At 37.4% G+C, this 13972-nt stretch overlaps 1 protein-coding gene across 5 annotated transcripts in view; it reads right to left on the bottom strand.

Annotated features, from left to right (window-relative positions):
- Rtn4 (reticulon 4) overlaps positions 1 to 13972 on the bottom strand; it is a 51517-nt gene that overhangs the window by 20947 nt on the left and 16598 nt on the right. The window contains exon 1 of one of the 5 annotated variants that reach the window (NM_024226.4): positions 4586 to 4905. The exons of the other annotated variants lie outside the window; for them this stretch is intronic. Within the exon in view, the coding sequence (NP_077188.1) occupies positions 4586 to 4619 (34 nt within the window). The 5' untranslated portion in view covers positions 4620 to 4905. Of the gene's footprint in view, positions 1 to 4585; positions 4906 to 13972 lie in introns of those variants that run through there. 5 annotated transcript variants of the gene reach the window in all.

Raw genomic sequence — 13972 nt, 5'->3', positions numbered from 1 at the left:
GCATGGTCAAAATAAAAATTGGAAGAAAAGGTGTAAGAGGTAAAATCAGAGAAATAAAATAGCAGGCATGTTGATGGAGCAGGCCCTTCAGGGTCGTGTGGGGATGGGAGTAAGCTAGGACTGAGTCATGGGATGCCTTTATAATTAGCCAAGGATCATCAGTATAAGTTGAACTTGAAACACAAAGAAAAACTCTTGCAATGGCACAATTACAACTGTTCTTGAAGAAGATAATTTCAATTCAGCCATCACATGAAGTATAGATCAGTTAGCAGTCCTGATTAAAAAAAATACGAATATTCAGATAGGGGTAAATAAGGAAAGCATCAGAATAAATTTCCACCACTGGTCTCAATCCATATCCCTTGAAGATTTTTTTTTATTATATTTCTCTATAACCACTGAAAACATATATACATTCACTTCTGAAAAAAAAATGCAAACCTGTTTCTGTAATTTACTTAAAACTGATAAAAATTCCTAAAGTTAAAACCATCAGAATTAATTTTAGCCATGGCTCCCAGACAAACAATAACTCGTTGCTCAAAGCAATTTTTCTGAAAAGCAATGCTGCAAGCATGTATTAACCCCAATTTTCATTAACTGAACAATAACCATGAATAAGAACAGAATTTAATTTAATTTTACTCACTTTAACCAGCAACATATTAAAGTGATGTAAGTGACTTTAAAGGTGGAAATATCTACTAAATTGTTCAAGATTACAGAATACAATGTATAATATAATCTTCTAGTTCCTTACTTCATTATTAAAAACCCAAAGCCATTCTCTATTTTCTACAACACACAGTCCTGCTACTTAACAACAATCAAAAAAAAAAATCTAGAAAAACACAATGAAGGTCCAAGTTACACTGAGTTTTAGGTAAGTTTAGATAGAATTAAAAGCAGGTTTCTTCCTAAGATTGGCAGTTGACTTCCAGGCAAAGTAGGAAGCCCTAAAGAGTCCACAAGGGAAGAATGCACCAGATATGATGACAAAGCCACTTTGTCATTAAGCATAATCAAACTGAATTTTAATGTTACTGAAAGTTCTCACAAAGGCCAGCTGAGCTTCCCAATCTACAAAGGCACTAGCAAACATGGGCAATGCTGCACTTTCTCCTAAAATCTGAGCGTCTGCAATCACTTTATCTTCATTCTAAACAGTTTCTTGACAGCCAGTCCTCCTCAGACCTCCAGTCCTGTCCTGGTGGTGAGACCACACTCTCCTACTCCTCCTACTGCTGTTAGAGCTAACTTTTCCTGGTGCTCCATTAATGTAGGCTTGGTGCTAATGGCTTTCCTTCCCTATCTTCGATTTTTTAAAAAAGATACCCTCGCTTTGCATTTGTTTTGTAATCTTTATCATTGCTTGCTATGTCCATCACTTCAAATTCAAAGTGTCTAGAACTCAATTTGGCTTTAAAAAAAAATCTACTGATGCTGAGCATAGATAGTTGTTCATCGTGACTTCGAATTCATGTAGTCCTGCAACCTATGATGAATATCAAGTATTTCTTCACTTATTTTTCTCATATCTGTTACTTCCTTTTCATCCCCATTTCAGATGATGTTCAAGGTTTTCTTTTTTAAGTCCAGGCATAGCTAAAATCATCCCAAACTCAGGCCTCTAGGTTCTCCTCCGGCTTTTACTACACCACAGATGGCCTTCTGAACCCACCACTACTTATTATTACTACCTACTTTAAACATCAAACCAATACAACCTGGCCCAGAGCATCTTGTCATAAAACCCCAGAGAACCTCAAAACTGGAACCCTATAAATCACACAACAGAATAAAAACTTAAGAGGCAGTTTCATACCTAGTCAAAATCAAAACATACTAGAACTAAGGTGTGAACCCTAGATTGTTTTCCAAATCTGCCCAATTATAAAATGATGACACCAGATTGCCAGGCCCTGTAGAGCTTGTTTTGATAGGATCACAGGACTCTTTCTTGTGAACCACAGAGAAGCTTCAGGAAACCTGACCTAGACCGTCTAACCTTCTATCATCTTTGAGCCTACAAATCTATCTGTCAACATTATCCTATACAGTCTACTCTACCCAGGAAATTCTAGTCACTGTATTAACAGTGTCTTCTCAGTGCTTCTAAAGCAGGTGTGATTGGAAAGGAAGGAAAGACTATGGGGTTGGGAAGGGAAAGGAGCCCCTTCCCCTGGTGAGGCCTCTTACCAACTAAGAATCAAGAATTCCAACATACTTAACATCTGTAATTTTTTAGGAATCTCATCAAAAGCCCACTTACAAACAAAAGGGCATGTCCTAACCCCTGGTGCAATCCTAAAGTCCTGACTTTATCTTATTAGGTTTGAGCCCATCCAAGGAACTATCATATCAGACAGTCTCTAACCTCATGTATAGAAAAAGTTTCTGAGCAATCCTTTGAGATGTACCTTGAGAGCCACCAAAATGCACATGCCTGCTGCTAGTTCCAATTCTTTGAGAACTGTGAGCACAGTATGCTGTATTTTCTTCCCAGGCACCTCTTCCTGTTAACCTCTTCTTTTGGTCCTAAGATTCTTTCCTGTGGTGTTGTCTAAAAAAGAACTTGCAGGTTGCCCTGGGTTACTTGTGTAGTTGTCTCTGCTGCTGACAGTTACGTCATTCTTCCCCCCAACTGACCTAGACTCGCAAGTCTTCCCATCTTAATCTAAGTTTTCCATATAACCTCAATAATGAAATATTAGATTTCATTTGTCAAAATATTCTGCTAATGAACAGAAAATAGCAAGACTGTAACAACACCAATTATAATACCTCTTTGCCTAAAGGACTAGATATCTAATAAGCAAAAACAAAAATCACCCAAACAGCAAACACATTTAAAACTTCACCAAAACAAAAACAAAGCCAGACATGAATCAGAATATTTGTTACTACTGACAGCTTTGGGAAGGGAGTCTGAGAGCACAAGAATGCAGGTATGGGGGACCAGGTCTAAGTAAGTATATATATTTTAAGTTTACCCGTGTAGACACCTCAGGTTAGGTTCCTCACTTTTTCACAGTAAGGAAAAACCATTCACCTCAGGCATCTCAGTGGTTTCTGATTTAAACCTCACTATATAATCTTTAGCATTAGCAGCTGATACAGGAAACACTAAGATGTAACAGCACCTAGATAAGGAAAAAATAGGTTGGTCTGATTTACTCAGACAAGGGTTAAAAACAAGAAGAAAAGTATCAGTGGACCAGATTTACAAACAAACAAAGCCAGGATCGGCAGAGAGACTCAAGAGTGATTCTGAATTTGTTTAAGGGTCTTTAATAGTTAAGACTATCACAAAAGATAGATTCTACTGCATCTTAATTTCTGTCTTTATATCCCTACATTATCTTATAAGAGCTTAACATTTTAATACTCTACAATTGAAGTCGTTCATGCAGAGACTTGAAAGTTGCAGGATGGGCCCTACTGTGGCTTCTCACCCACTTTATTATCTCAAGTATCTTTTTACTTACCAAAAGCTAGCACATTGGTTCACTTCATTTTTAATATTTATGGATAAGCTAAAGAAAAGTCCTTTTTTATTAAGCTTTTTAATGAAATCCTTTCTTAAAGCTCACAGCTGTTTTCCCCTTTATATTGAATACATATGAATTCAATGTTAAAATCACCTTTCCCCCACATTTTTTTTTTACTGATTGGTTTTGGTTTTGGTTTTAAAGCAGGTCACTGCAGCTAGTCAGCTACAGAAATGTTTATCTCAGCCACTTAAAAACAGTTCTAACAATTTTTAAGACAACTTATTCTAGACAGTCAGATAAACAACTCACTCTTGCTTACTCGGTCTCTCTCTCTCTCTCTCTCTCTCTCTCTCTCTCTCTCTCATTACATAGCAGTTGTCAAGCTACATAATAAAGTGCTATTGAAATATTCAATAGTCGATATTTTACTACTACTTTGCAGGCTTAAATTCTTCACAATGAATCACTGAGATTTTTAAAAATCTGAGTTTTCAAGGGGGAGGACGGGGATCAAGATCATTAATTGGTTATTACAAGGACAAAGGTTAGTAAATTTGGGGATACATTTAAAACTCTGTATACATCTGAATAGTTTCAAGTTACATAAAAATTAAAATGCATTCAAGTAAGAACTTCAAATGTTCACTTTAGATTTTCAAAGATACAATGCAATTCTGCTACCTACAAACCTAGGGATAGATCTCAGGCACACCAGCTGAGCTTTATTTAAAGTCATCATGAAATGTCATCACAGACTACAGAAGAATGTAATGTTTATTATACATTCCTCACACCAAAGTGACCAACAAATGAGATGTTAATCCCATACCAATTTCAACGCGCAAGATTAGAAAAGAAACAACAGACACGTCTAAAATTACTAAACCAAACACCAGTGAAAAAGAATATGATATCTTTCCTGCACACAATCAACTGTAAAAAACACCAGAAGCAGCTGTTTTATGTTAATCTTAAGCATTACATGATCACAGGCTCCGCTTTCAATCCCGAGTATATCTAAACTACAAAGCTTACCCACAGAAATCTTACTGGTTACATAAAAAGGAGTAAAAGATTAAAAGACATACCCTTGTCCTTCCAACGTTTCTTCTGATCGTCCATTTCTTGCCACGATCTGCCCTCCAGCAGCAATTACAAATTATGCATACTAACAGAAAAGCTGTAAATTGCAAAATTCTCCCTGAGACATGAGATACCCGTTTGCTCAACCTAAGCCTGCAGTCCCGGCTGAACAACTGGAGTCACCTGATGTCTTTGGGGTGTGGAGCAAGCTGACGCAGTACAATCTGTAACTAGGCTGCTAATACCCAGACATTAATGCTTTCCCTTCTATCTGCTCATTGTCTTAGCCATTTGCTTGCTGATCATGCCAAATGGAGCTACCTTTGCAGGGAAGGAGGCAGCTACCAAAAGAAAAGACTCTCTAACAGAGCCAACCGCTAAATATACCTGAAACACACAGAACTAAGTCTGCACCCACAGACTTGACTTTTCTTTATTAGGGACAGTTCAATTGTGCTGCTGTTTCAGTTTTACTTGAAACTCTAAAATCAACAGTTAACCCACAAGACAGAAATGGACTAATCCAAATGGGTTAATAACTTCAATTTCAAGGTTGTGAACTGCCTTTTTTTCTGGGTTTACTGAGGCTTAGAGAACTCATATTTTGCATCCTGGAAGGTATGATCAGGTTTTTTTTTCCTTTACATTTCTAAAAATCTAGATTCCTCCAAATCTAGATTAATTGTTACCTGTTCCAATTCAATCTTTTAATAAATACTCAACTACCTACCATTGCAATAAATCTTTGGCTGGGAGAGAAACGGTCATGTACTAATAACTATATCATTTACCCCATGAAAATGGCACAATTTAATAGCCATAAAAATAAATGGTTCCAGAATTTCCCATTTTTTCAGAATTTATTAAACTTTCAGTCATTCCAGTGTGTCTTTCTAATGTTCTACAACTGATTTTTACCTGATGCTAAATTTGCCTAAGCAGAAAAGGAAATGAACAGTGCCAATTTAATCAGCTAAAATATATTTAAATACGTATGGCATTTGAAGATGTAATATATATAAAATCAATGCATAAAAGTACATGCATCTCATGGCTGTAACCACACTGAAATGGGGATATCTTCCTGAAATATGCTCACTTATGTGGGCCTGCAAAACCTTGCAAAATCCTTAAGTGTTCAGAATGCCAATTACTCATTTTTAAGTCCCTCTTGCACAATTATAAATAAAAGCAATTTTAAAAGAATTCTGAAGTATTTCTAACTTTACTTGCTGAGACCTTATATGATATAATTATTCTGAGAACACTGTCACCACCATATTACATCAAAGATGAAATTGTGTGACCTCTTCACATAACGGTTTAGCATCCAAAACTGTTCAAAGAATACAGAATACTTCCAGGACAGTATTTTTTAAATGAACTCTTTCAAACTGACAGACAAGGACGGGGAGTATAGTTAACTCGTAAAGTGTATACCTAACAGGCTCAAGGCATGGGTTCTAATCTGAGCTCCACTAGAACAAAAACACCAGAAGACAGTAAATAGTACCTTCAAGTTACATATTCTCTAAGGTAAACATATTCAGCATATATGTAACTCACATATTTATAATACTTCACTTGTCTGCTAATTTTAAGGTGCCAAGAATGTGTGTGTAATAATCCACTCATATGAATATTAAATGTACTTTTCATACTGTAAGCTTTTATTTAAGAAAGCAAATTAAAAGCCTTAAGTTAAGTTTTTGCAGAATGATAATCAATTCTTTAGTTTTAGTTATTACAATTTATGGTAAGTATAGAGAAAACTAGCTAACTCATAGGTACCAGCTGACATTTTTACCCACTTCTTTCTCAGTGTTTTAAAACTGCAGTTTTTAAGTTAGCCAAGCAAAAATATTTTACTCTGAAAAATCAACGAGCAAAATTTATGAGTACACAATTTATGGGTCATACTTTCTCATTAAACTTCATCTAAATGAATTTAAATACCAACCTTTAAAGAATAAAATTCTCTCAAGAATAGTCCTCAAATAATACACATGCAAACCAACTGGCAACGTGATGCTTTGAATATCTGGTGTAGTATTCTATTTTCTCCTTACAGAATGCCAAAGGAAGAGTCACAGATCAAACTTGTAAATATAATGCTAAAAAAATAAAACCAAAGACCTGCAAGGTCTCCAACTCACTTCTAAAGAGTACGATGATCTAAAATTACCTACTTTCAATGTCTCTCTTACCTTAGTCAAAACACTTTTTTTTTTTTACAATGCATGGTTAACTAAGAAAAAATATAATTAAATAAGTTGCTAATAAAAAAAATCTCTGATAAAGTAGCATGTGTGAGTTTTGGGGTTGTTTTGTTTTGTTTTTTCAAGACAGGGTTTCTGTGTAGCCCTGGTTGTCCTGGAACTCAACTCTGTAAACCAGGCTGACCTCGAATTCAGAAATCCACCTACCTCTGCCTCCCAAGTGCTGGAATCAGGCATGCGCCACCACTGCCTGGGGAGCATTTTTTTTTTTTTTAAAGTTTGTATCTATTTGGAAGGATTTTAAGCACAAGAGAACTGTCTCAAAGCAGATGTGAAAGCCCAGAATGGTACAGACCTTTAAACCAGCATTGGGAAAGCAGTCAGGTAGCATTCTCTGAGTTCAAGGCCAGCTAACATTATATAGTTATGTTTGTTTCAAAAAAGAAACAAAACAACCTAGTTAGTAAGCCCACCTGGTGTTCACCTCATCCTGCTCTCTCAAACTCCTTCCACTTCTTTTACTTTTAATGCCAGCAAAATTTTTGGTTTGTTTTGCTTTTCCCTTCCCCTTCTTCCCCTTCCTCTCCTTCTTCCCCTTTCTCTTCTTCCCCTTCTTCCCCTTTCCTTTTCCTTCCTTCCTTCCTTCCTTCCTTCCTTCCTTCCTTCCTTCCTTTTAAATTTCCCTGTGCCTTTAAAGATTGAAAAGAAAAAAAGGAAAAGGAAAAGGAAGGAAAAGAGAAAAGAGAAGAGAGCAGCCATTTACTTTGCTTGTATATTGTTTTGGGAAGCTACGATTTAGACGTCTATTAATAATGGAGAGCCCGAATCTTTTATTAATATGAAACAGTGACAGTTACACAGCAGTCTTGAAACTAATTTTAGAATTCTAAGCACACAGAGGTACAAAACTAGATGTTTTACTGCTGAGAGACATTAACAACCATAAACCCTACCATATGCTGTAATCTAATGCCCTCTATGGACTAAAAGTCAGTACTTCAACAATGGTGAACTCAATATTCAAAAATGGAATAGGATTTGAAATCTAAAAAATAACATTCAAAATGACAAAAAATTGAGCATTTTCAAACTCTTTTAACAACATCACATAGCAATTTCAATATATGAATATTAAAATCCAGAGAAACTGAAAATGTTTCTCTTGCACCAGGAGGTTAAATCAGAATATGATGGGAATAAAAATAACTCTGCAAGAATCCAGACAATTATAAATAAATCAGAACTAAAAGTAAAAATAAAAGAGTACTAAAAAATGAAACAGGCTTTCCTTTGTGAAGTCAAACTGACATGCCTCATCAAATATGAGACCTTGAATGCAATGACCTCGAATGCACAAGCATGTGAGAGAGAGAGAGAGAGAGAGAGAGAGTGAGTGAGTTAAAGACCCAAAGTATTTCTAAACTTACAATTTAAAAATTAAGTCATTAGGCCTTTTACCTTAACAGAAACACATCTTCAGGGTCATTTCAGAATGCTTATAGCATAGCTCAAGTATTTAATTCTGTACAAAATGTCAAAATTCAAAATAGTTTATAAATTTGTTTTATAACAAGTGTGAAATTTTGTGACCAGCCACATTTATTCAGTATGGTTACTTATCAAATATTCCATAGAAATGGTTTTACCATTACCCACACTAGATGGCACCAACACCCAAATCTGCATTTGATTGCCTAACCAACCACTGGGAAACTAGCAAAAGCTATTCTCAATCATCCAACAGTTGAATGGTTGCCTGGCACCAGGAGGCTAGATCAGAATATGATGGGAATAAAAATAACTGCGACAATTATAAATAAATTGGAACTAAGTAAGAATAAAATTAAGAGTAGTAAAAAGAAAGCGGCTTCCTTTGTAAAAGTCAAACTGTCCACTGATGTGTGCATAAAAATCTTAGAGAGAGAAGACTTTGCACCCTGCACATAAAAACAAGATCATAGAGCATCAAAATCGAAAAATGAACAAAGGTTAAACAAGCAATTCATAAAAACTAAAGCACAAATGACCAATAAATGCTTGAAATCCTGGCTTTGGTAGTAACACACAGGAAGGTAATAAAAGGCATTTAAATAAGAAAGGAAGTAGTTAAGAAAAAAAATCCTATTTTCAAGTGTTACAATTCTATACATCAGAGACCCTCGAGACTCCACAAGAAGGCTGATAATCTGATAAACACCTTCTACAAAATGGTTAGGATTCAAAGTTAGCATTAAAGATACAGTAGACTGTCTACATACCATCAAAGGGCACACTGAACAAGAAACAATGTGGTGAAGAGCATTTAATCTTGCACTCAGGGTATAGAGGCGGGAAGAATTAAACTCATGGCCAATCTGATTTACATAGGGAGGGTTCCAGGTTCCCCACCCCGCTGCACAGAGAGAACCTGTTTCAAATTCTAAAACCCTTAGAATAAACCTAACAAAGAAAGTTAAAAACCGCTGGGCGTGGTGGCGCTCTCCTATAATCCCAGCAATTGGGAGGCAGAGGCAGGCGGATCTCTGAGTTCCAGGCCAGCCTGGTCTACAAAGTGAGTTCCAGGACAGCCAGGGCTATACAGGCTATACAGCCCTGTCTCGAAAAACCAAAAAGAAAGTTAAAAACCTCTACCAACTTGATAGCTCACAACCATCTTTAACTCCAGCTCCAGGAGAGTCAATACACCCTGACCTCCCTGGCACCAGGAACTCATGTGATGCATATATAGAAGCAATACAAGCAAACACTCATACACATAAAATAAATCTGAAGAAACCCAAGTAGTTGGGCACACCTGTGGAGGATTTTCTTGATTTGATCATTTGAGATGGGAAGACCCACCTTAAACCTGGATTATCTGAAGGTGGAAAAAGATTCACCCTAAATCTGGGCCAGCCTGCATAAAAAGCTTTTGCTTTTTGCTTCCTTAACCTCAGTCTCTCTGGCAAGTTCATCTATCCCGTTACTAAGGCACTAATACCCCTGGTGGTATTAGAATGTACTTCTGTGAGGTTCCAACATAGACTCAAGACCTCTGAAGGAATTACCTGAACGCTGCAAAAGATTGAGATGGCTAAGACTTTCAGTTTTATAACCAGATCCTTGGCCTTTCTTTCAAGAGATAACCATTGTTGGACTACCTGGACCACAGCCTGTAAGCTACTTGAACAAAACCATGTGTTGTGTGTGTGTGTGCATGCCAAAGTTACATGAGAACAAAGATTTTTGTCTCCCCCACTCTCAAAGAAAAGAAATACAGGATAGTACTTCAAACAACCAAGCCAAAGCAATTATAAGTACCTGCTTTTAATAGATGTTTATTGTAATTAAGAAAAATATCAAGCAGAAAAATCTAATCTAACTTCATTCCTTTTACAGTAAAGGAAGTCAACATCTATCTAGATGTGAGAAAGACTAGAATTCATGTCATCCAAATTATACAAACACTTCCTGTGAATTTTATGGAATATACACACTTGTTATGTTGTTTTGTTGTTGTTTTTTTTTTTTTTTTTTTTTCTCCAAGACAGGGTTTCTCTGTGTAGCCTTGGCTGTCCTGGAACTTACAATAGCCCAGTCTAGCCTCAAACTCAGAGAATCTGCCTGCCTCTGACTTCCAAGTGCTAGGATTAAAGGCTTACACACATTTGTTAAATGCAAATTATGTTCTATTCCTCTAGTGAGAATGGACATAGCAGCTAATGCTAAGTTTAAAAATTACTGACAAGCTGGGCAGTGGTGGTGCAACCCAGCACTCATGAGTCTGAGGAAGGTGGATTTCTGAAAATTTGAGGATAGCTTGATCTACAGAGCAAGTTCCAGGACAGCCAGAGCTACACAGAGAAACTGTCTTAAAAAAAACAAAAAACAAAAACAAACAAAAAAAAAAAACGACATGGGAATGCTAACTTGATCACTGGAAAGTTATCAAATTATCACACAGTACCCTAAATATATAAATATGGCTCAGAAGTTAAACACCTTCCACACAAACAAGCATCAGTCTGCCATCTTAGAACCACAAAAAGCCAGATGGGCACAGTGACCCACCTGTAATCCCAGCATATGGGAAGCAGAGATAGGGTCCCTAGAACAGACTGGCTAGCCATATGTGAGACCTGCTTCAATGTAAGGTAGAAAGTGGTTGCAGATGATTCCCAACATCAACCTCAGGGGCACACACATATGCTGTCTCTATCTCTACATACATACAAGGGAGGAAAAGGTTGAGCTAAATGATTTTCTTGAAGATATTGTTTCCTTAAAAATCAGCACCAACCCATTCCTCAGCATTTTTATTTAGCCTTCTAAGGCACTGCTGCTCTTTAATCCTTTTCATTCCAAACTAGGGGCTATAGATCCTAGGTTTACCAAAATCAAACTAAGAACATATGACTAGAGTTGAGTTTTGGGAGGTAGCATGAAGTTAGAAGGCGATTTCACAGGTATTTCAATACTGCCCATATGCCTGCTTCTCCCTAGCCTTACCGCACCGTGTTATCATGCATGTTTACAGTTTCCCCTAGGGCACGTTAACATGCTGCTTGAAACCTATTGATCCTGAGCCATCTCTTCTAATCCTTCATTTTTTATAAAGCATTCCTTCTTTCACTTCCCATTCATTAAAACCTCACTCTCGCCGGGCGTGGTGGCGCACGCCTTTAATCCCAGCACTCGGGAGGCAGAGGCAGGTGGATTTCTGGTGGATTTCTGAGTTCGAGGCCAGCCTGGTCTACAAAGTGAGTTCCAGGACAGCCAGAGCTATAAAGAGAAACCCTGTCTCGAAAAACCAAAAAAAAAAAAAAAAAAAAAAACAAACAAACAACTCTTCTTTGACACTGCTTTCCCTGTGGTGCTTCTAAAATCAAGGCTGCTTACTTTCCCATACTTTGCACAACTGGAGACAAGGCAAGTCAAGTACTCTGCTGCTATCTAATGCTGCTTCCCGATCTAGACCATCATTCTAGAAGCCTGGCTAGGTCACACTCTATCTTTTCTTACTGCTTTTGTCTATTCTCCCCATCAGTTACCCAAAAGCCTTTTACCAAAGACTCTTGTCCTTGTTTGTTCTTACACCTTGGGAGGAGGGAGTGTGCATGCGTGCTCATTTAAGTACATCATATAGATGCCACAGGTTGTTTACTGAGACAGGATCTTTTTGCCCAACCCTGAACTTACTGACTCAGGTAGTCTAGCTAGCAAGCCTGTCCACTTTCTGCCTTCAGTATGCTGTAGCTGCAAGCTTTTATGTGGGTGGGTACTGAGGATCTGAACTCTGGCCATATACTTTTATCAAGTGATGTATTCCTGAACCACTTCCCCAGTCCCTTGTCCCTTACCATAATGTCTACCTGAAATCCTGTCATTATTCTAAGCAGCATATGCAATACGGTCACCTCTTGGCCTCAGCAACTTTCTTAATGGCCAAACCTTGGTCTCGGAGCTGCTTTTGCAGTAAAATTCTAAACTCAATACCCAACACATACATCTTACTATGTTTCCCAAAACATTCTAAGAGTCACATTTTTCTTCCTAACACTTTTGGTTCTTAGACCTAATCTGGACCTACAATTCACTTCATCTACTACTCTCTTTCTATCAACTTCCTATTCACTTCAACCTGGATGCCAGCCCATCATTTCAATGACTTCAAACTACTTCATTCCTATTATTCTCAACTCTCTTGGCTCACTGTCCTTCTACTGGCCCATGTAACAAAACAGAACTACCTCAAATAAGACCTGTTACATTCTCTGATCCCATATCCAGACTATTTAGCACATTGAAAGTCACTGGGCAGAGGGTATAGCTCAATAAATAATGCACTTGCCTAGACTGCTGTCACAAAGCCCTGAGTAAACTCTTAACACACTGCCCTTGCTTCCTCTAGTTGGAATAATTTCACAGTTACTTTGCCAAATATGTTTCAACTTATTCTCGGCAAATACCTCACACACTGCTTTAACATTAAAATCAACCAAGTCCCTCAGTTTCAGACACAAAATCCTCCCTAGCAGTATCAATACGCATCCACAGATTTCTTTCTACCCACTACATGCAGTATTCTTTCTTCCGCTACAAAGCCAACCCCTTCACTTAAACTCTAGAGTTTACCCTGGCATCTATGTACATTTTAACTATTAACTATTAGCACCTATTAACTGATTCTCCTAAAGTGAGTGGGGAGGAGAATCTCCTCTTCGATTCCATATTCCATTCCTCTGCTGGCTAACATTTTTCCTTCTTGTTCTTGTTCTGTTATCAAAATTGAGTCTGTCTGCGTCTTGGTTGCACGTACTTACTTCCCTCCTTTTTCAATCCTTAGCTCTTAACGTGTTGCCCATTTATCTTTGCATTCTGATTTTCCCTTGTTCCTATCTGTGGCTTTAATTTTTAGCTCCAAGTTCATGGCAAATTATGCATGTAATAGCCAGACAAGTTGTTTCAAAGTTTCTTAGATATGGCATTAATAATTCTCAATACTCAATTAATAGTCTCAATACTAATATATTCAAATTAAATTAATCTTCTCCCAAACCCATTTTATTTTCTCATGTGCCCCCACCTTTGTTTCTCATGTTGCTAACTTGCACACATGACAGGCACCCAGAATCTTGGTACTTCTCTCCATATCCTCCCAACAGGAGGATGATGCCGGATTCATTATCTGAATATTCAGACTCTCCTCTTGTAACAGAATTAATTTCTATACTCATCTGATGCTAGCTGTCTCTAATATGTAAGTAAATACAACATAACTGCTACTAGAAAACACAGCTAACAGAATGCCAAGTTTAAAAAAAAGCATTCAAAACAAGCATAGCAAATGTTGAGTCAAAAGTATAAATGAGGGCTGGTGAGATGGCTCAGTGGTTAAGAACACTGGCCACTGGAGGCTCTTCCAGAGGACCTAAGTTCAATTCTCAGCAACCACATGGTGGCTTAAGGCCATCTATAAAGGGATCTGATGCCCTCTTCTGGCATGTAGGTATACATGCAGACAGAGCACTCCCACACTTAAAAATACATAAACAGAGCTTTTCATAAATTGATAGCATGTTTCAGTAATTACTTTCTTTAAAAAAATCTATACTTAGTATTTCTAGCCTCATACCTCTCACTAGAAAAATAATGTATTTTATGTAAATACCAAAAGCAAGCAACAGAAATGGT

This window comes from Mus musculus, chromosome 11 (genome assembly GCF_000001635.26).
Source record: "Mus musculus strain C57BL/6J chromosome 11, GRCm38.p6 C57BL/6J".
NCBI lineage: Eukaryota > Metazoa > Chordata > Mammalia > Rodentia > Muridae > Mus > Mus musculus.
Note: the sequence above shows the minus strand (reverse complement) of the source record. Positions and strands in the feature narration are given on the sequence as shown.